Here is a 23,716-nt window from a genome sequence, read left to right as displayed (position 1 = left end):
AGTGATCTTTCAGCAAGTCTCTCCGTCTCTCTCTCTCTTTTTGTATCTGTTTATCTATTTGTATCTGAAGTTTCAGCGCCCAGCTTTTGTTTCGAAAGTCATGCTATTTAAATATATTATTCCACTTGACTTTATTGTCTTTGTCTCGCGATGCAAATTTCAAGTTCAAAGTGTGCCTTTAATTGCCTCTAAATGATCTGATCCACGTGATCTAGCTTTTTCACTCTCTCTTCGAATACTTTTAGCCATCGTTTGCTAATTGAAAGTCAGGCTTTTTTTTATTGGTGTTTTATCAATATGAAATCGGGCTGCGATTTCTTTGGCATCCGTCGGGGCGGTTTTAGTAGGCTTCTGGGTTTGTAGGCCTACGCAAATGTATTTACACATTCAGCCGAAAAGTCGACGAAGAGCATCAAGAAAGCATCTAAATTAACAAACTGAAAAACCAGTTAAGAAGAGTTGCAAACCAACCAACCGGCTGACGTCATGTGTGGGTAACGAGGCGGCTGGCAGGAGGTTGGCGGAGGTGTTGCCTCAGTTTTTTTTCTTAGCTGCCGGTTGCCGGTTGCTGCAGACCAGTTACCAGTTCTTGTAGCTGTTGCTGTTGTTATTGCCACTTCCACTCTTGTTACTGTTACTACTTGTAGTTGTAGTTGTTGCTGTTGTCGTCCTAGTTGTGTGCCAAATTTCTGGAGTTCCAGTTAGTCGCAGTCGCAGTCAACGCCGTTGATTTTGTTGCTGTGGACACATCCACAATGCATGCAAAGCACAGCAAAAGCAAAGCAAAGAGAAGCCGAGAACTTAGCCGAAAAGTACTTTGCCGTTTTGCCCTGTAATCAGCGGGCGTAAAAATTTGCAGTGTATGCGATTATTAGAGGCTATATGACACGCTAGATAAAGCTAGATACATGAGTCTGTATGTGTGTGTGTGTTCATAGGAAATGCCAGAACAAAGAACTTGTTTAATGTTGATAAGCCACAAATGATCGATTACTTGCACTTTGGCAATATCGATAAATGGCGCATATCGATCATTTATTGTTCGACGTAACTAAAATGTTTAGAAAAAACTGTTTTGAATATCTTCAAGTTCTTAATTTCACTACATATTAAACATAGTAAAGATTTATTTAAATGTAGTTAAAAGAAGATCGATAATTATACATATCGATCATGTATTTGTAATAAGCAGCTGGAAATATTTATAAGAGATTCTTTTATGTATTTTCAAGTAGTTAATTTTGAATGAAAAGTATTCTTTAATATTAATGCAGGTATATAAAATTAGATCGATAAATGGCGCATATCGATCATTTATTGTTCGACGTAATTCATCAATTTAAGGGGTGTGAAATGAAAGAAACCTAAATACTTAAAAATGATTCTTTTGAATATTTTCAAGTGGTTAATTACACTAAAATTTAAAAAGAGTAAAGATGTATTTACATGTATTTAAAAGTAGATCGATCAATGACACATATCGATCATGTATTTGTAATAATCCATCAATTTAAGAGGTGTGAAATGAAAGCAGCTGTAAATAATAATATAAGATATTCTTTTGAATATTTTCAAGTAGTTTATTTTGAATGAAGTATGTTCTTTATTATTCATTGAATCTGCATTTAATGCAAGTATATAAAATTGGAGCGATAAATGGCGCTTATCGATCATTTAAGGGGTATAAATAGCAACTGTAATATTTAGTAAACAATTCTTTTGAATATTTTCAAGTGGTTAATTTCACTAAATTTTGAATGGATGAATGATCTATATGTGACTCAATATTAATTGCATCTGCATTTTAAAGTGTATACAAATAAATTAGTTAGTGATGCACATCGATCATTTATTATGCCTGTAATCCATCAATATAGAGGAAAACATTATTTTCAATAATTTTAAGTCGCTAATTGAAATATATTTTCATTCGACACTTTACTTTATAAAAGTAAAACGCTGTTTTTTTCTTATCGATAATTTCACTTTACTTTATAAAAGTTTTTAATTTATAAAAATCGTTGAATATCTTATACCGATAATTTATTGTACATTTTTTTTTAAAATTCTTTATTCGAATATTTTCTCAAAATGAATTTGATCATATATTAATGATTTATTAGTTCCATTTAATGTTAATTTTTATTTTCCACATTTCACTTTTTAAATACCTATTTATTCTCGTCACTGATTCTATTTTTGCTGATCATCAACTTAGTAATTTTATATATTAAATGAAATTACAGCGCACGCGAGCTTAAATAAAGTAATATGTTATTTACTTATTATACAATTTCACTAAAAGCGATGCGAAAAAAAAGTTGTATGAATGTTTTATTTTCCCATGACAGCAGTTAAAAGTTGAAAAGTGATTTACTAATAGCTTTTTGAGTAGTGAGTGACTACTGTGTTCGCTACAGTAGATATCTACGAGCTAGAGCAAGAGGTTTGCCGCAGTTCATCTACAATTACAGCACAGTGCACTTAATGTTCTTACAGGTTTTTCCTACCACCACTTTTCCGAGTTGCACAATAGCGGCACAATTGCATTGTTGTCGGTTTTCTCGTTTTGTACTTTTGTTGTTTTGTCGACAGAGCGTGCAATCGTCAGTCGCTGCGTCGTTGTCAGTTGTATAAATTTGCATTGAATTGGAAGCTGACGAAATGACGACATCTCAACATCTCAACAGCTCGCACAATTTCCAAATCATTGCAAGGGTTGTTGTGAATTTTTAAATACCGCACTCCTCTCTTCTTCTTCTCTATCAAGCGAAGAGTTCATTAGCTTCTGTGGAAAGCAGGCAGTAGCTTCGCATCAGGTTACCAAAAATAGACAAAAACCAAGATAAAAGAGTTTCGCATAATGATGTCCAATTTAGTGGGGAACAGATTATGCAAAGCTAGCCAATTGAATTGATGATGATGATCATTACGAAAATGGCAATCTTTCGATGCTGGCTGAGAGTTACAATTGCATGAAACATAAACATAAATAAATAAATAAATAATAGGCTGCTAATCGCTTGTAAACATGCATTTTCCCAATGAACATTTCAACGCGCCACATCGATGAGAAAGCAGACACAGAAATGCCCCAAAGGAGGCAATAGAGTGGAGAAGGAGGGGGGGAAATGGGGGCCAGGTGGGCTGGGGCTAGGTCTGCGCTACGTGATTTAGAGCCTAACGAGCATAGAACCCTTGTGGGCGCACTTTCTCATCCACATCCACATCGTGCCACAATTGCTGCGCCTCGCTTTGCTCCTCTGTGGTTGCTTTTTTTCGTTTTTTTTTTGGCCCCGCGGCGCACGCTGCTCTCGTGATTGTTTTGTGATTGATGAAGGCGACGCCAGTGGGCAGCCAAAAAGCAGCGAATAGCAACCACCACCAACAACAACAACAACGATAATAACAATAACAATATGCTTCATTCATGGCCAAGAAGAAACAAGTGAACTGAAGTGAAGTGCGGCGCTGACTCTGCTGCTGAAGTGCAAGTGAAAGTGAAGTTTTTGGCGGCGCTTCGTTCGTCAGTCCGACTGTCTGTCCGTCCGCCGTCTTTCTGTCGTGTACTTCATCGGCAACCACAACAAAAATTTCCCACTAACATAATTTTCAACAGCACAGCACAAAAAAATACACAGAAAACGATAAAGAGCAGCAGCAAGCAAAAATGGAAAATAAGTATGGAACGAGCATGCTCGACTGTGAAATACTGTACAGTATAATTTTTAACCTTTCTGCTCGATGTCTTGGGCATTATTACATATCTAAATGTAACGCTTTCTTTTGGGAAACCATTCTTGAGAGAATATGTGATTATGTGAAAACAATAATTTTCCCATATCAAATTGCGTTTTAGATTGACTAAATTGATTAAATTATTATACCTATTTGAAACTGTTCAGAAATTATACATTTTTTTTTTCTAAATTGTATTCTGTATACCACACTATACTTTCCACAATTTTGAAATCGAATATCCAAAAATTGCAAAATTGTGTCCACAAATGACCTCTCTTAAATTATTATATCTTTATGAAATTGTTGAGAATTTATAAACATTTTTTCTAAACTTTCTTCTATATACTAAAATTCATTTAGACAATTTTTAAGCCGAATCCAAAAATTGTGTTCAGTGATGATCTCTCTTAAATCATTATATCTTTTTGGAAGTGTTAAGAATTTAAAAAAATTGTTTGCAAATTTTATTCTATTTACCATAATTCCTTTCCACAATTTATATATCGAATATCGAAGAAATATTAGAAGTATTGTGTTCAGACATGATCTCTCTTAAATAATGACTATACCTTTTTGGAACTGTTTTATTTTCTAAACCAAAATTCCTTTTCACAATTTTAAATCAGGATATTCAAAAATTGTTAGAAGCATTGTGTTCAGATATGATCTCTGATAGGTTATGAATTATAAATAAATTTCTCTGTTGCTTAACACAATATTATCATACCCTCCTACCTTCGAAGTACCGGGTATAGAAATCATTGCCCATTTCCATTTTTTGCTGCTGCTGCTTCTGTGGTGGTGTCTGCTGTTGACTGATGTGATTGCCGCTCTGGCAGCCACTGCGGCTGCGGCTGCTGTGGTTCGTCATTGTTGCTGCTCATCTTCATCTTCATTATTGGCGCCTCTGTGTTTGCTACACATTTAATTAAATGCCCGACGAGTCGGAGTTAACGTAAGAGTCAGAGTGAGAGTGAATCTGATCGCCTATCGCCTTTTGTCGCGATCTTTGTCTCACCTTTTGGCTGTAATTTCGGATTAGAGATGGGGGCAAAAAGGGGCACCGAACGGAAAAGTACATAATGCCATTTCACAGCTTAGGTAACACTGAGTAAATTAAGTATGTGCGTACTTCCCTCTTGCAACCACCCCAAAAAAAAAGAAGAAATAAAACATGCCACGCTCCATAATGCTTTAACAGTCATCTCTACTCTGGATGGGCACGCTTCATTAACCGTATCCACCTCTCTTCTGTGTGTGTTTGTCCCTCTCTCTCTGTTTGCCATTGTCTCAGCTCGGAGCCCAGCGTTCACTTTCTAATCACCCAAAGTCAACGTCGCCATCGTCGTCAGTTGGCAAAGTCTGTGGCAGCCATGACCGACCGAATGCAATCAACGACAGCGACACGCAAGTTGAAGGTAGGAAAGACCCAGGAGGAGGCAGTAGTGGAGGGTTGCAAGCGACGAGCTCTCGCAATCATTGTGTTTAGCTTTATTTTTTCCTTTTTCTGTTTTTTTTGGGGAGGTTTGAAGGTCTTTTTGGCCCCGCAATCGTACAGGGCTGACAGCCATATGCATAGTATATATGCTTATACATTTATTTATCCACAAATTGGGTTCAGACGCCTAAGGTCAAGTCAACAACAGGCAAACAGTCGGTAAACGTAATCGTAATCGCATAGTTAGTAACTACATTCGCTATGTTTACTAATGAAATATACAAAACGATTCGTATACGACGATGTTGTATGTAGTAAGCCTAGTCACGGGCCGCTCAAGTAGTTATGGAAATGTATAAATATTTGGACAACCCGATAAGATTAGATTAGTTAAATGAACTGGCCAAGTGACGTGTAAACATATCGATACTTTTTTTTGGGTTCCTCTGTAAGATTAGATATATATTTATTACGAAGTCAATAGACAAAAAGTATTGTACATTAACAAGGTGTAGGCGATAATTGAACAGACTAAATAATGAGCGAGACAAGCTAAATTAAACTGAATTTTGTCATTAGAGATTAGACTGAAAATATTGCCTATAAAAGTTTAATGACCATAAAAAAGTGTTATTTTTAGAAAAAAGAGAGAAATTTCTTTTTAATAAAAGATAGAAAGATAGATAGATAGATTAGACTAAAAATATTGACTATAAAAGTATATTAACTATATAAAAGTGTTATTTTTAGAAAAAGCTAGAAATTTCTTATTAATATAAGTCAAAATTAAAAATTTCTTAAGTTGCTCTAAATCTAAATTGACCATAAAACAGTGTTATATTTAGAAAAAGCTAGAAATTTCATTTTGAGTCAAAATTAGAATCTTCTTAAGTTATTCTAAATTTATTCTATAACTACTAAAATAATATACTCATTTTATATCTTCTTTAAATATAAAGTCCTTGGTTACGGATCAGAAATTTGTGTTACTTTTATATATTTTATGAAAAATAAACTAGGATATAAATAAATGTATTTAAAATTTGAGAAAATAACTAAAGGGTCTCTCACAGTCAATACAATAATTAGGCACACCAACAGGAATTAAACCTGGGAACTAAACTGAATTTTAATACCCAAATTAAAATGAATTAAAAAACAACAAAAAAAAAAACATGATGCATTGAAAGTGAATTTAGTGCAGTCTGTCATGCAATTAGAGTGAGTGCAGCTGACTCGTTAGGTGTGGCAATTATATTGAGCAGCCCTCGCTCACATGAAGTTATTTGTTGTTGTGGTTGCTTGTCATCATTCGCTGAATGTTGTTTATTGTTTCATAACAGCTGAGACAAAGTCAGGCAAAAGGTAAATGGGTTTTGTGTACCTTGTGCCTAATGCGTTAATATCATCATCAAAGCAGCTTGCTTGCAAGCTTGCTCATAGAGTAGTAGATACAAAACATAGTCGTATTGTAACTCATGTTTATGCTTGCAGGTGTGTGTGTGTATGTGTGTGTGTGTGTGCCAGTGAATGAGTGTGGCACAGTGGGCACAAGTTTTGGTTTTTATGACTTTAGTTTTTAACGATGCCAGTGACAGCAACGTCCGACAACAACAACAATAACAACAACATCAGCAACAAGCGAGTTTCAATGAAAAGTCAAAACAGGCCGCAGGTCCGGATATAAATGGTTTGTTGTTCACACACTCACTCACACATACAAATGTCTGTATATCCATATGCAGTGGAATACACTCATCATTACGCTTAACGCTTGGCTCAGTCTCGCAGTCCCAGTCTCAGTCCCAGACCCCGGCCCCAGCCCAGTCAGCCATTACGAAGCCCATTTTGTTAGTAGCCCGCCGCAAGCGACTAACTACCAAAAGTGCCTCACAGTTTGCGTTTACAGCGGCCATAATGTACTCGTACTATTCGTACTCATAGTCGTACAGCACATGCACAAAAACACCACATACGCCAAAGAGAGGGAGCGAAAAAGCAAGCAACAACGAAAGAGAGCGCCCCCGCTTACACTGCCGCCTTCGTTTCGCCCTTCACTCGTTGGTGAGTCGTGAGTCACCTGAGCGTAACGTAAGCGCAGCTTATTGTTGTATGTTTGCTTGCTTGCTCGTGTGCCTCGTTGGGTACTTGTGCTCGTTATTTCATTTTGCTTTTGCTATAGGTTTTGTTTTTGTGTTTTTGGCACTCAGCACTCATTCATTTGCGCTCTCCCGCTCTCCCACTGCAGTTATCGTTATTGTTGTTGTTATCGAGTTTGCTCTGAGCAGCTGTTTTCAACTGTCTCACAAATTGTGTTGCTATTGTGTGATCGCTCGCTTTTTTGGACATGTAGGAGCAAGCGAGCGAGCTTGTGTATGTGTGTGCATGCAAATTTACACCTTTTTTTTACAGCAGCATACGTATATCGAATTATACGATTTGTTACTCTCTTTTTCCTCAATTATTCAATTTAAGCAAACGCATTTAAAGCTGACAAATCAGCCATAAACTGGCGCATTGCAGCTGTTTTCAGTGCTAAAAACTATTAGTTTGCAATTGCAATTAGTCCCACTGTACAACGTACGTCAATGCTCACTTATGACTTTATAGACGTAGATACAGGTGTATAGGAATGTGTGTGTGTGTGTGTGTGTATGTATGCGAATGATAGACGTACTATTGCAAGTGTTTCGTTTATAGACTGCCAATTGTTTTCGGTAGATCAAATTGAAAAGAACAGCTTATAATACAGCAGCCACAACACAACAACTAGCACACACACATGTGAACAATACGTTCGCACCATTCACTCATACACTTGCTCGCATATACTCGAGAGAGCGAGAGAGTGGAGAAAGAGCAAAACGAACCGTGTGTAGTCGACTCACGGCTTGGAAGCTTGCACGCCTCGCTCGGCCAAATTAGTCTCTCTCAAAGTTTCGTCGCGACAGGCCGCAGCAGCAGCAGAGCACAGACAACACAACGTAGAGAAACCCGTGCGCGCGCGCTTTTCTCGATTCAAAACGTCGTCTGACGTCCGACGTCCGTCGTCTCTCAGTCTCAAGCGCTGCTCGATCGTGCGTTTTGTTGCTAACATTTTAACATTAACATTAACATTTTACTTGGTTCGGTTCGCTCGGTTGTGTTGTGTTGTGTGTTAGTCACAAAATAATGGATTGCTTATTGCTTATTGTTGGCAGAAGCAGTGTTGTTGTTGTTGCTCTTATTGCCACTTTGCATACGCAAAACAAGCAACAAAATTGCAAAATCGAATAACACAATATTTTTTGCAACGCGCGAATTGATTTGCAAACAAAAGTTTGTCTCGCTGAATAATTGTGAGTGAGTTGTGATAGTGTGAGTGAGTGTTGAAAAAGTGAGAAATAAAACAACAATAGCAACAACATCAACATTATTAATTGCAAAATCTACACATAACACGCAGCTCACGATTTGGCAACGCGTGTGCCATCTTCATGTTGTTGTAGCCGATGTTGTTGTTGTTGTTGTTGTAATTCCCCATGTCTCGATGTCGTTGTGATTGTGGCTGCTGTCAAGTCAGGGCCGGTTTATTAATTTGACATCGTCGTGTGCTCCCTCTTTGCCATACAAAAGCAATAAAAACAAATAGCAAGCGGCAAACGAAAAACCCAAAAAACCAAAACAAAACGGAAACCAAAAAAAAAAAAAAAAACAAACAACAGCATTGCACACAATATTTTTTTGTAATGTAAAAAAATAAAATATAATTAAAGAGAAAATCGCCTTTCTCTGCTGCGCGTATCACACAAAAACAATAGTGCCGCCAACAAACACAGCAGCAACAACAAAAGCAGCGCAGCAGCAGCAACAACTACAGAAATAGGCGTCGACAGCGGGAATAGCAGCAACAGCGGCAGCAGCCACTAGTAGCAAAGCAGCAGCCACGGCCACTGCCCCGTTACGTTTCGGCAAACACAAGTCCAAAGCGTCCCACTGTCGGTCTGTCTTCGTGTGTGTTTGTGTGTGTGTGGACTCGACTGGAAATTTCTGCTACACATTTTTTAATTGAAATTGTGGGCAAGTGCTGACTACTGACTGAGAGCAACAGCAACAGCACATAGAGCACCCAACTAAAGCTATTAGAGTGAACTCACTCTTCCCCTCTCTCTCTGTCTCTTTCAACTAGCAGCATTCACAACATTCCCTCAAAAGCTTTGCGATCTGAGAGCAGTGTGCAGCTGCAGCTGTGAAATAACGTAACGTCCTTTGGGCATTACTCAACGTAAAAGCTTGCAGCTCACTTGACAGCCACTCAAAAGCTTCACAGCTGATATTTTTTGAGTGCGCACTGCGCAGCTGCAGCTGACCTGCAGTTGCCAGAGAAAGCACTGTTAACCGTTACTTGGCTTCCCAAAAACAATAATAAAAGCTGTCTGTCGTGCTGTGTCACGAAGTTGACAACGTCGCGCGCAGTCGTTGCGCGATCTTAGTTGTGGTGGCTGCGCTGCTTGTTGTGCTTCTCCTTTATTTAGTTTTTTGCTTGTGTAACCACTTGGCAACCAATTACGCTGCATACGAAGTATTGTGTTTCCACTTCCTCTTCCGCTCATTTTCGAGTGCTGCCTGCACTTGCAGACGCATGCAGCAAATAGTGGGAGAGCGAGAGCGCACAAGTGAGTGTGACGCGTGAGAGCGGCAGAGCGAAAGAGAGTTTTGGATTACGTGCTGCGCCGTTACTAATGACACGAAAGTGAATAAAGCGTTGGCAGCACGGGCCACAAACACTGTGTGGAACCCAACTGCAATGCTCCCTCTCTCTCTCTCTCAACTATGGGCGCGCGTGTGTGTGTGTGTAATAATTATAAATTAAATAATTATACAATACAAGCAAAGAAAACTTGTAGCTGATTGCAACTGCAGTTGCTGCCGCTGCCGCTGTTGCTGTTGTTGCTCGTGCAGTGGAACACCTGTAAAACAAAGGCAGCTTTATCTACAACAACAACAACTTGCTATTGTCGTGCACTGTGGCGGATGCATGCAGCCCAGCTTTAAAGCATAATGAAAATTAAAACGCGACCCAACCAAAGCAATTTTTTTTTTTACGAAGGAGCCAAGAACTCTTAAGCTAAAAAGTTAGCGCTGCAAACTTGTTCAACTAAAACTAAGACTGCAATTACAAAAGTGTTTTCTCAGAATATGCTAAAAAATAACAGCAACGAGAACAAGTTGAATGCTTTAGGCAACAATAGCAACAACATTGAGAACAACAACAACAACAGAAACTGCTTCTCAATAGTTTGCTAAATAATAAAACATATATTCGAAGCTGGGCTTTGATATTTTCAGTGAGTGGGTTTTTCGGGGCAGCATTCTCACAGTCGAGACTCGAACCTCGCCCCACGTCTCGCCCCGCTCTCCACACCCCGAGAACAGAACCGAGTAGAACAGAACAACTGTTGTTTGATTGTAGGCGACTTGTTTTGGCCAATAATGCCATGACTTGTTGTGGAATCCAAGGCAAGGCTAAAAACACACACACTTACAGAGGGAGGGAGGTAGGGAGGTTGTTGGCTTATCGAAATGGCAGCGAAATTCGTTGGCTTAAACAGCTTTCAGCTTTTTGCTGTCGTGTCTCGATTTCTGACTAACAACAACAACAACAAATACAAGAAATGACGAAATGAGACATTGACAGCGTTTAGCCACAATTGTAACGAATTGGAGAAGACGTTACGCTAATGATGAAGACATCATGCCCATCGAGCATTTGTGATCATATTCACATAAAAGCCAAAAGCAGAAGAAGAAGAGCGACACTCAAGACTCTCTGACTGACGGATTGTCTCGAAAGGTTCTTGAACTTGACGCAAACAGATTTACGAGTGGAAAGTGCGGGGGCGACTTTGACTTTTATATTGTTTCTATTTTTTTTGGATTCGAGAGTATTCTCAATTTACATTTTATAGCGATCTTGATCTTGTCTGACAATATACCATAAAAACAAACGAATATTTTTCCCTTTCAATGCGCCATTGTTTTGTTTGTGTCGCGTTTGCCATTGATAAATCTTCTCACGTAAATTTCCATATGACTTATGGATTTATTTAAGTGGATCAGGTCACACAACTGGGGGATTGGGGGACTGGGCACACTGCCAAAGAGCTTTCTCGCCAAAGCTTTCGATTAGTGCAGACGGATGCCAACTGTTCACATCCCTGACATGTGCATGTGTGTGTGTGTTGGTGTGCGTGTATTCGCATTCAATTTGAATATTTATTTGTTTACTTGGCACTTGTCAAGTCGCTCGCTCGCTCGCTCGGTTTCATTTCATATATTTTCTAGCTATGCGACTTTTACTTGCGATCGCTGACCTAAAAAAGCTACAAAGCTGATTGAATGCGCCGAGAAGAGAGCTTGCAACTCTCCATCTCACTCTTACTCACTCGCTCTTCCACAACAACAACAACAAGCAACTATAACATTTTGCAAGTGTCACGCTACCCACTTTGCTTCATTAGCGATTGTCATCCCATGACTCTCTGTCTCTGTCTCTCTCTCGCTCTCAGTGTTTCGTGTGTGTGTCAATGTTGTTGCTTTATTACAGCCATTTTTTGAAGGGCGTTCACAATTGTTGCTGTTGCTGTTGTTGCAGCTAATGTTTATGGTTGGGCTACGCAATGCGCAAAAAGATAGTAAAACGCGTGTGTGGAATGTGTAGCTAAAATTAATTTATTAATATTATCGCTTAGCATACCTCGGAAAAAAGAAAGAAAAAAAAAACACAACAAACGTTATCTACAAACAAAATGTAGACAGCCAAACGGGAGAGTGAGAGGGAAGAAGTAACGAATGGATTCCATAACTAAACCAAAGATAAAATGGCAAAGAAATCAAAGAAGAGTACATCAAAAAATACCACAATCAACAACAAATATCAATAAGATATGTACATAAATTAAAACGAAAGCAAGAACAATAAATTATAATCGAAAACAACAAGTCAATTTGCAACTGAATGAAACGAAAGCAAAAGAAACCGCAATAACACAACAACGACAAATAACAACAACAAACTCAACTCGACTCTCGAGTCAAAGTCAAACAAACAAACAAAAACCTACGGAAAGTGAAGGCGAAAGTGTAGTCAAACCACGCCCCCTCCAATTCCCTGCCCCTTGTCTGTCTCTGTGTCTTTTTCAATTGTGAAGTGTGTGTGTGTGTGAAACGCAACGAATGCGAAAGAAACAACGTCGCTGTTTCAATCTCCCGTTCCAACGATCATGTCCAAGACCAGCAGCAGCAGTAGCAACAACAACAACCACCACCATCATCACAGCAGCCACAACAACAACAATCGCAGGCATCTTCCTGTGCCCGCGAATCTCGATGACAGCGGCGGCGAATCCTTTTTGCAATACGACAGCGAAAAGAAGCCGCCGCCGATTGTTGTTGTTGTCGGCGATGGTCGGAGTCGAGTGCGGCGTGTGGTGCGCACAGCGACGCGGCACGTGACCGTGGTCAGTCTGTCGACGCGCCACAAGGAGACGCAGACACACACCTCGCACCATGTGACGGCCGTCAGGTAAGCGCCACAAAGATGTAGGCTACCCAGCCTACCACCGAGCTTATCGTTATCGGTCTGCGGATTTGCCTCGAACGGCAGTTAAAAGTATTTACGATGCATTAAAAAGCCTGTTATCGCCTGTGCTTTGGTATGTTCGTTCCATTTCCAATGCGTTTCATTAACACTGGAACGTGTCTTCGCTGCGTGAAATGAAATGCAACTAAAACGTTGCATACTTTTGGGCTGTAACAGAAAATGCTAAGCTGCTGTTAAGCTAACAGCGCTGTTAGTTCTCAATAAGAAATGTATGTAGAGGCAGGCATTACTTACAAATTTAGTTAATTAAAAGCTGTTGAAAGACGTAAAATGAATTTGTAATGTGTCAAAGTCAAATGCAATAAGTTGACTTAACACATACATTTAAATAGAGTCTATTACTTAGACTGCTTCGTGTTGGCTTCAGTTTAAAATGAAAACTAAAAGTCTCGCACCTTTGCACTGGGTTTCCCTGTCACTTTTTTTTGTATGTCTGTTTGTCTGTCTGTCAGCTGTCTGGCCTTTTCATTTGTTTGTTTGGTTCTTAATGTGGCACACTCCATAAAACATAAGACCTCAAAAACGAACACTAATGTAAAATCAATAACAATTACGGGTGCGCTTTGCTTAAAGGCGGTCGCCGACGTCGACGTCAGGTCACGCAAGTCGCAACGTCAAAAGGCCGACGACGACGACACTTGTTGCATATCAAACAGCCACTGAGGAAGTGTGCGAGGAAGTGCCTTAGGGCAGAGGAACGGACAAAGTTTTGTGGCTCGCGGCGCAAAGCGCAGTGTGTCAGTGACGTCGCTGGCCGCAAGATACAATCGTATCCAAGAGATACAGCTACAAATACAGCTTGAGCTGGAGGCAAACAAACAGCTGGACACATGTGCAGCAGCAAACAATTAGTGGCGACGTGTGGCAGATGTTTTCTTCTTTTTCACTTGGACGTCGACTCAATTTTCAAGCAGGACTCGCAAAGCACTTAAATCGTTGCACAAGACAGAGAGAGAGAGAGGGAGAAAAACTGTGTGGCAAGTTGCTTGGCTGGCAACAATAACAACAAGAGCAAGTTGTTGTTGCTCTACCTGCTCTGTAAGGACAACCCGGGGATGGATTGTTCGCCAGGTGCATTATTCCTCAACCTGGCAAAAAAGCAAAAAGAGAAAGAGGACAAAACAATCGAACAAGGATAAAACTCGTATTCGTATTCGTATTCATACTCGAATATTCTTGTATTCACTCGCCCCTTTTGAAAAATCGTATTGTGCGTGTTTTCCTGCCTCGTTATCCTTCAATCCTGTTTGTGTTGCTCGCTGGGTGCAAAATGCAGCTGCGCATTGTTCGAGATTCTTCATTTCATTTTTATGTTTTTGGTTTTGTGCATCGAATGCTCTAACTGATTGCGTTTTAGCCACGGCCAAAAACCTATTAGGCCACCAACTGAGCCATGTTTCAAATTGCTTCAGCGCTATACGAATCACATAATCAATTATTTAGACGCAGTAGCGCAGGGTTTTAACGGTCGGGAAATAATTAAAGGAAATAATTATAGATTTATTTGTAAAGGAAATCTGAAATTATAGAGTATAAATATTAACTGATGTGGGAACTTTTAACGTTTCAATCGGTAGCAAGAAATGTTTAGGATGAGTCTAGTTAAAGCGGTAAAATTTTGTATAGATCAAAGGAAACGCTTGAGAAAAAGAGAGAAACAAATGTTAAATAGTTAAGGATTTTTCATTTCTAGTTATTATGGTCCTGAAATTCTCACAACTTAAAGATATTCAGTTCTTTTTTCTTTAGTCAAAAGGTTCTTTTACTATATTTTACTTATTTTAAGGACTTTATATTATATACAGCGATTTAATTTATTTAAAAAAAAACACAAAATTGTTGAACTTTAAGATTTTGAGCTCTATTCTTTATAGTCCAATATGTCACATACAACATTTTAGTAATCTTAAGAATTTTGTTGTTCTATACAGCGATTAAAATTTAAAATTCTTGAGATTACCAAAATGTGGTATGTGAAATTTTTGACTATATAGAATAGTTTTTTTAGTTCAACAATATTGTGTTTTTAAATAATAATGTTTATATAGAACAAGTATCTATTTTCTTTCACTCCATTAAGTCATATGGAATTCGAACTATTATTATTATATTCAATTTGAATTCAATTTGAATTCCATTTATTTACATCTGATTTGCATCGAGTTAAGATCTCTTATAAACATATTACATCGGCTGTAATGAAAATGAATAAATCATTACCGTATTCTTTGATATTATGTTACTCCAAAGTATGATATTTATGCACATCTACAAATCTGGCTTTTTATCTTGTATTCTTGATCAATCCTCACCTCTTCTCAGTGGTGTTTACAATCTCATAATCAATTTTCTTTTCCATTTTCCAAGGCATATATTATGCTTCAATCTATCAATCTAATAATCACTTTTCTTTTCCGTTTCCATTTCCAATGCAATGTTGTTGTTAATCTAACTCAGCTCAGCACTTTCTCCCTTTTAATTGCCACAACATATTCTTGAAGATCTGTCGCTGAACTGCAATCTTTGTGTCTAGGGGAATTCTCGGTGTGTGTGTTTGTCATCGTTAGCTAATCATTTCCTATACAGAGAGTGGATGGATGTTAACGCTGATCCAGTCGACATATGGCACTGACACTTCTCCCTGCCCCTTCCCCCGCCTCCATCACTGCTTTAGGATTTTTTTTGGGTTTCATTTTTGAAAGGGATCCTTTTACGCTTAGGAGGATCTTCTTCAGTGTTTTCTCGTTGTATTGTTGTCTATGGCTTCGCAAGGGTAGCAACAACAACAATTGTTGAGCTCAAAAACAAAACAGATGCATTTCTGCTCGATGCGTAGGCAGCTGGCATGGCATACTAATACATACACAATATATATAGTATGTGTGCACACACACACACACACAAATGAAAAACACGTTTAGGCCTTTTTTGAGCAGCTTGTCGAGCTCGAAGCGATGTCTCTCGGTTTAGTTGAAACGCGACCGTTGCTGGGCGACGACGCGACGAACGATTTCTTCCGCTTGAGAATCGAAACTCTTCTTCTTCTTCCGCTTGAGAATCGAGAGTTGTGTAGACTCCGCTTTGAGTGCTTCCTGTGATCGGTCAAACCGTAAACACAAAACTCACGAAACTCAATTTGAATTTGAATATTTATTCCGACATTTTTATTGTGATTAACTCGCACCATAACTGTAGTGCGTGTATATATATTTTAGATGTGTTAATGTGTGTGTGTTAAACCAAACCCATAGAATATTTTTCCAAAATGATCATTTGCATTTCGGGTTTTATAATTGGCGAAAGGTATGCATAACAAAAGCTGTTGCTGCTGCCCTCAACTTCTCACTCTCACTCTGCCAATTTACCCTAAACTAAACTAATCTATTTTTTGTATTCTAATCTTTGCAGCTTTCCCCAGAAGAGCATCGAGCGCAGCGGCTCCACACAGTACGATTTGGCGGGTGCGCCAATATCGTCAACTGGAGGAGGTCACGGCTCCACATCGACCACGGATAGCGTCGGTGGCTATGTTTATCTGCAGAATCATTATGCGGGGGCCGGGGGGCACAACTCGGCTGCCACCATCAACTATCCCGCGCCTCAACATCCGCAGATGATCTACCAGATACAACAGTATCCCACGTGCCATCAGCAACAACAACAGCAGCAACAACAACAGCAACAACATCAACTGCAACAGCATTATATGCAAGTGCAGGCAGCGCCATCTGTGGGCAGTGCTGGGCACTATCACCATCATTATCACCATGGGCATCATCATCATCACGGCGGCGCTGTCGTCATTGCGGGCAGCGGCGTTGGCACCGGCGCCGGTTCGGCTGCTGGCGCTATGGTGTTGCAGCAACAGCAGCAGCAACAGTTGCAGCAACTGCAGCTGCAGCAGCAACAGCAACAGAATATGCACAAAAAGAACTCCATACGCAATGGAGGCGATGTTCTCAAGCGAACGCGCGCCCAATCAGCGTAAGTATTCCATTCAAATTGTGATCGATTATCTATCCAATGAGCAATGAGCCATCCAAACTGTCTTGCTAACGACTTTGGACTTTGTCCTTTGCGGCACATCCAACTGATAAGCAGAGTAGAGTATCATATGTAGTATATATGTATATATGTACATATATAATCACCCACCCACTCACACGATCCCAGCCAAGATTAGGAACTGACGCACATTAGCAGCTTGGAATGTAAATATTTGGCACTCAGTTGACAGCTGACTTTTTTACGAGCAACAACGAGTTGCTTGGCCTTAATTCTCTCTCTCTGGCTACTGTAATACAATCTCAGCTGTTTTTCCTAGCCAAAAGCAAATTCTCTTTTGCAAGCTAGTTTATCTTTGTTCATTGTTCAGCAATAACGCATTTTCAGCTGCCCAGGAAAACAGGTCTCTGCTTGCAATTATCAAATGATAATGCGACGCAGATGTTTTCACTCAGAATCGTTGTCTGCAGGTATGAAGAAAAGTCTTTAAAGCTGATCTTTGAAAGTGATTACAGATTTCCTTAACGTGTACTTTCTTCATAAATCTTTTCTTGCACATAAAGATAAACTATTTAGACAATTTTACTAGTTACATTGCTTTGTTATAACTTGAGTAAAATATTTTACATCTCTATTTTATAAAAGCATTTTGATAGTTTATAATAACTATTTATTGCACACTTTTAAGGCTCTTTCTTCGATTTTATCCCACTGCTGAATACCATTTTACTCTATTTGGACTATCCTATTAATTGAAGTACATTCCTCATATTCGTAAAATATTTTACATTCATTTTAATATTCAGGCAGTTGGTCAGCTTATAATAGCAAAAATAATTGCAAATGCTTAAGAGGCTGTTTCCATTCTTAACGATCTCTCAAATTGAAATATGTTCTTTACGGATTAATCCATTATTTAATACGATTTCAACATTCTTTACAATTTCTCAAACTGAAATATATTCTTTATGAACTAATTGATCATTTAAGATTTCTTTTTCATTCTTTACAAACTTCCAAACTTCATTTTATTCTTTATGGATTAATCCATTAACTTTCTTCATCTTCGTAAAATATTTGATATCTAACTTATTCAACTGCAAATTTTGAAGCGACTTTTTTCGTTCTTAACTATCTATATAATTTAGATAGATTCTTTATGGATTAATTCATCATTTGATGCTATTTCTTCTTTCTTAACAATTTCTCAAACTGAAATATATTCTTTATGAACTAATTGATCATTTAAGATTTCTTTTTCATTCTTTACAAACTTCCAAACTTCATTTTATTCTTTATGGATTAATCCATTAACTTTCTTCATCTTCGTAAAATATTTGATATCTAACTTATTCAACTGCAAATTTTGAAGCGACTTTTTTCGTTCTTAACTATCTATATAATTTAGATAGATTCTTTATGGATTAATTCATCATTTGATGCTATTTCTTCTTTCTTAACAATTTCTCAAACTGAAATATATTCTTTATGAACTAATTGATCATTTAAGATTTCTTTTTCATTCCCAAACTACATTTTATTCTTTATGGATTAATCCATTAACTATAGCACTTTCTTCATCTTTGTAAAATATTTTACATATAACTTATTCAAGCGCTTGTAATACCAATTTATTGCAAATGTCATTCTTAATGACCTCTCAAACTAAAATCAATTCTTTATGGATTATTCGATTCATTGAAAAACTTTCTTCATTCGATAACGATGAAGCTTATTAAAATATAGTTTTTATGGATTAATTAATCATTTAAGGTTATTTCTTCGTTCTTTACGAACTCCCAAACTAAATATTATTCTTTACTGATTCATCGTTTAAATTAAACTCATTTTCTTCTATAGAAATAAGGTTTCTTAAAGCACAGCTTTCTTAATTTAGCATGTAAAAACATTGTCAGCATTCTTTCTGGAAAATCCTACATATGTTTTAATGTTACTATCATCTTAATAACTATGATATCAGCTATTCCTCCGAACTCATTTAGTTCGCTTTATTAGTAATATTCTTTTAACTTGTATGGTACTTCCCTCACTTTATCAGCAATCAATCATGCAAATATGATACTCAGAGATCTCTGAACAGAACAGTTTTGTTTGATGCTTGAAAAACTCGTGATAAACTCAACTGCCAATGACCTCAAAGAGAGTAAGAGAAAAAGATGCTTCCAGCGGGAATATCTCAGTGTGTTTTTTTAAAGCAGATATCTTGGAGACCATCTGTATAACTGCTAATTAATATCACTCGCAAATATGACTACCAGGTGGCTTTTTTTTCTGCTATCTCCATCTCCCATCGAAATGCGCAATATTAAAGCAAAATAAAAATGGGGAAACTGTTTATGGCCATAAGCAAATTCAGAGGGGAGGAACCTCTCTCTAGGTTTTTCGTTGCTCGTGGCAACATTTTTAATCAGGTCGAACTGTGGTGTGTGTGTGTGTTTGGGTAAAGATACTCACACGACGCTCAAATAGACGACAAACGATATCTTATCAAGTGACGAGTCGCAACTTTGGCGACTCGAATCGGGCAAACTTGGAGACTCGCTCCGCAGTTATGCGCATATTTCCCAACGCAAAAGTCTCTGATTAAGCATTTTCAATAACATATTTTCCGTGTATTCTCTAACTGCAGCTACGAGCTATCACAGGATCTGCTGGACAAACAGATCGAGCTGCTGGAACGCAAGTACGGCGGCGTTCGGGCGCGCAATGCAGCCGTGACGATTCAGCGCGCCTTTCGACACTACATGATGGTGAAGAAGTTCGCCTCGATCACAGCGATGGCCAAAGCCGAGAAGCGTCTCAGTCGCCGCATGGTTGTCACCGCCTCCAGCATGACGCTGGCCGAGGAGAGCGCGGGTTCAGCGAATGCTTCGCTCTCATCTGCCTATGGCAGTACCACAGAATCTCAGCTCGAACAGCAGCAACAGCAACAACAACAGCAACAACAGCAGCAACAACAAGCAGCAGCAGCTGCAGCTGCGGGACAGCAACAGCCACGTGTGACCATCATGGCGGGTCCTCCAGGAGCCGCCTCGCCAGGATTATCGCGGACACCTCCGACGCGATCGATGTCCATGCGAGAGAGACGCCAGCTGGATTGCAGTCCCATTCCACGCAGTCAATCAGGTGAGAGATGTGAACTTAAATTGATTTAGAGTGAGAGAATTCTCTTGCGACTTTCAACCAAATATTGCCTCAGTTCAGTGCACGTTTCTTATCTAACGCTGAGTCATTGTTAACTTCTTTGTTTTGCCTGGAATTTGGTACGAGTATTTTGGCTACGCTTTGAATATCATGCCACCATAAAATAAGTGAAGCTATAGTGGGCTCGACTATGAGATATGCACTAAATACGATAAGCATGGAGTAATCGATAATAACTTAATACGGAACTATCTAGAAATTGCGTTTGGAATTTTGTAACATTTAATATGCAAAGGCGGTGATACGAAGTAGTTAGAATAATAGATTATAAAGGTTTTGAAGTGGAACTGTTTACAGAAAAGAAATAAGAGACTGCAGTCAATTTGACATTTTATTCTTAAATTTAAATTGAATTAAAGTAAAACACAGTAACAAACAAATTGAATTCGAATAAAACTAAGTAAGGAGCATAACAAACAATTTGATTTAAAGTAAAAGAAAGTGTGGAACATAAATTACGATTTTCAAAGGAAAAAGCGGAGAACTGATTAAAATATTGTAATACTAAATAATTGTGAAGAATGACAACTTAACATTGACAGCACCTTTTTTTTACACTTTTTTTAGTTGAATTGCTTCTGTAAACATTTAGAATGCATTAATGAAGTATTTGTAGTCGAAATAAAATTCGATATGCGAACATTGAAAGTCATTTAATATAAAGTAAAGGGTCTATTGCAGTCAAAGCTTAGCTGTAGCTTTCTCACTTGCTGTTTTCCCAAAGGGGGACTGACATTGATGGAGTATTTTATTAGAGAATTAATTCCTGTAAACTACAGAGAATTACGGCTATCAATTTTATGTTTAGAATGTGTTTATTATCAAAACGAATAAACCTACTTTTGGCCTAGGCAATTATTTATAGAAATTACAATATCTTTTTGATATTTTTACAATTTTTTTTAAGAGCCTGCTTATTCGATTGTTCATTTTTTGGAATAGTAAAGTAAAGTTTTTATTAGAGTCAAAGCTTGGTTGTACTTTTATTAATTTGTGTTTTCACAAAGTGGGACTGACATTGATTGAGTATTTTAATAGAAACATAATCCTTGTAGACTCTGGAGGATTACGGCTATCAAGTTTATGTTTACAATGTGTTTATTATCAAAACGAATAAACCTAGTTTTGACCTAGGCACTTATTTATAGAAATTACAATATCTTTTTGATAATTTTTAAAATTTATTTAGGAGTTTCCTAAGGTGGTGGGAACGGTATTATAAATGAGATTTAACTTCGCTTACTAAGACTGTCAAATTGAATAGCTTTAGTTCTTAGAGACTCAACGATCTAGTTATTTATACGAAGGGATAGACAGACACATGAACCTAAAGGCATTGTTAAATAGTTTCAGTTGTTAATAGTTTGTTATTTTACAAAGTTAAAGATGCCAATTTGTTGTGGATATAATTATTAGCTATAGTTGTATTTTAGTTATTATACAGTTAAGTTCTATTGCATATTTACTAACACATTCTTTGCATTTCCTCTTGCAGGCGCCTCCCCCGTTTCGATTGGCGGCTCCACCACCTCAGTCTCTGGTTTGGCCTCGCATCCGCACGTCAATTTGCTGCACGCAGCCGAGTCGCATTACTACAATGCCCAGGCGATGCCCACAACAGCTGCGTACTACACCAGCTACCACGGCTCGCCGCATGATCTGAGCTTCGCCAGCTCGGCGGACACCTCGCTGAATGCCTCGTGGGTGAACACAAGCGGACACTCGCCACACACGCCCTACTATTCGGCAGCGCAAATCTATATGCGACCCAAGGGCGGCAGCACCACGCCCACACCCAGCTGTGGCAGCCAGGGCAGCGGCAGTGGCAAGAAGGTGCCACCCGAGGTGCCCAAGCGCACCTCCTCGATCACCGCACAGCAACAGAGTCAGCTGCTGATGATGCAACGTCAAACACCGCCGCCTCCCTCTTTGCTGCGTACCAACGGACTCTGCAAGACGGCGGAGAACGGAAGTCTCACCTCGGTGCAGAGCTCTGGGTCGGATTCGAGCGTCACCTCAGCGGAACGCAACATGAACAGCGACTTGGGCTCGGATCGCAGCAATTCGCCGCACACCTGGAAACGTGGCACTGCGTTGAATAGTTCACAACAGTTCTCCACGCACTCGGCGGACTCTGCAGGAGTTTGTGTCACCTCGCAGATGCAGGTCGCGGTGGCAGCGGTGACAGCAGCTGGTGGCGTGCCACCCACAGATGATCATGCGATCTCGTCGCACACGAGTGCCGCACAGTACGAGCAACACGAGCAGCAGCAGCACGAACAGCAACAGTTGCAGGCGGCGGCTGCTGCGGCGGGCGTGGCACAGAACTACAAGATGTCGGAGACAATAAGGAAGCGACAGTATCGTGTGGGTCTCAATCTGTTCAACAAGAAACCCGAGAAGGGCATCACCTACTTGATACGTCGCGGTTTCCTCGAGAATACGCCACAGGGCGTGGCACGTTTCCTCATCACCCGTAAAGGACTCTCGCGGCAAATGATTGGCGAGTATTTGGGCAATCTGCAGAATCAGTTCAACATGGCGGTGCTCAGTTGCTTTGCCATGGAACTCGATCTATCCGGTCGGCAGGTGGATGTGGCGTTGCGCAAGTTCCAGGCATACTTCCGGATGCCCGGCGAGGCGCAGAAGATTGAGCGACTGATGGAGATCTTCTCGCAGCGCTACTGCGAATGCAATGCGGACATTGTGGGTCGTCTGAGATCATCCGATACGGTAAGAGAAACTTTCCTTATTTTAAACAGTTCATTTAACTTACATTCCCTTTACTTTGCAGATCTTTGTGCTGGCATTTGCCATCATCATGCTGAACACGGATCTGCATACGCCTAATCTGAAGCCAGAGCGTCGCATGCGCGTCGAGGACTTTATCAAGAATCTGCGTGGCATCGACGATTGCCACGACATTGACAAGGACATGCTGAGCGGCATCTTTGAGCGCGTCAAGTCCGATGAGTTCAAGCCCGGCAGCGATCACGTCACCCAAGTGATGAAGGTTCAGGCCACAATTGTGGGCAAGAAACCCAATCTGGCGCTGCCTCATCGTCGTCTGGTCTGCTATTGTCGCCTGTACGAAATACCCGATGTGAACAAGAAGGAACGTCCTGGCGTGCATCAGCGTGAGGTGTTCCTCTTCAACGATCTGCTAGTGATTACGAAAATCTTTAGCAAGAAGAAGACCTCAGTGACGTACACGTTCCGCAACAGTTTCCCGCTCTGTGGCACCGTTGTCAACCTGCTCGATCTGCCCAACTATCCGTTCTGCATTCAGCTGTCGCAGAAGGTCGATGGCAAAATCCTCATCACATTCAATGCCCGCAACGAGCACGATCGCTGCAAGTTTGCCGAGGATCTCAAGGAGTCCATCAGCGAAATGGACGAAATGGAATCGCTGCGCATTGAGGCCGAACTCGAACGTCAAAAGTCCGCACGCAATCGTGCCACAGGCAACGCAGACAATCGCGATAGCGGTGTCGCCGACGTCGAAGTCTGTCCCTGTCCCTATCCGCCAGGCACGCAAGCAGCCGGCGAACAGGCGCCCAACTCCGCGGACTCTTCGCAGCTAAAGCGCAGCGCGCTCAGCAACAGTCTGCTGGACATGCACGAGCAATGTGAGTTCGACAGTTGGGCAGCTCTTTCATAAACCC

The 23,716-nt window shown here is 39.8% G+C and overlaps 1 protein-coding gene across 7 annotated transcripts in view; it reads left to right on the top strand.

Annotated features, from left to right (window-relative positions):
* The window catches only part of LOC132788600 (IQ motif and SEC7 domain-containing protein 1), a 47,919-nt gene that overhangs the window by 22,685 nt on the left and 1,518 nt on the right, over nt 1-23,716 (top strand). For 2 of the 7 annotated variants that reach the window (XM_060796086.1, XM_060796091.1), the window contains exons 2-5: nt 16,230-16,805; nt 19,477-19,973; nt 21,547-22,784; nt 22,846-23,680. In XM_060796086.1, coding sequence (XP_060652069.1) covers nt 16,230-16,805; nt 19,477-19,973; nt 21,547-22,784; nt 22,846-23,680 — 3,146 coding nt within the window. Of the gene's footprint in view, nt 1-8,123; nt 8,518-11,833; nt 12,744-16,071; nt 16,125-16,229; nt 16,806-17,252; nt 17,297-19,476; nt 19,974-21,546; nt 22,785-22,845; nt 23,681-23,716 lie in introns of those variants that run through there. The other 5 variants (XM_060796089.1, XM_060796087.1, XM_060796090.1 and 2 more) reach the window with 5 other exon arrangements.

The sequence above is a fragment of the Drosophila nasuta genome, chromosome 3 (assembly GCF_023558535.2).
Source record: "Drosophila nasuta strain 15112-1781.00 chromosome 3, ASM2355853v1, whole genome shotgun sequence".
NCBI classification, from domain to species: domain Eukaryota; kingdom Metazoa; phylum Arthropoda; class Insecta; order Diptera; family Drosophilidae; genus Drosophila; species Drosophila nasuta.
The sequence above is the reverse complement of the archived record's forward strand: the minus strand, read 5'-3'. Positions and strand labels throughout refer to the sequence as shown.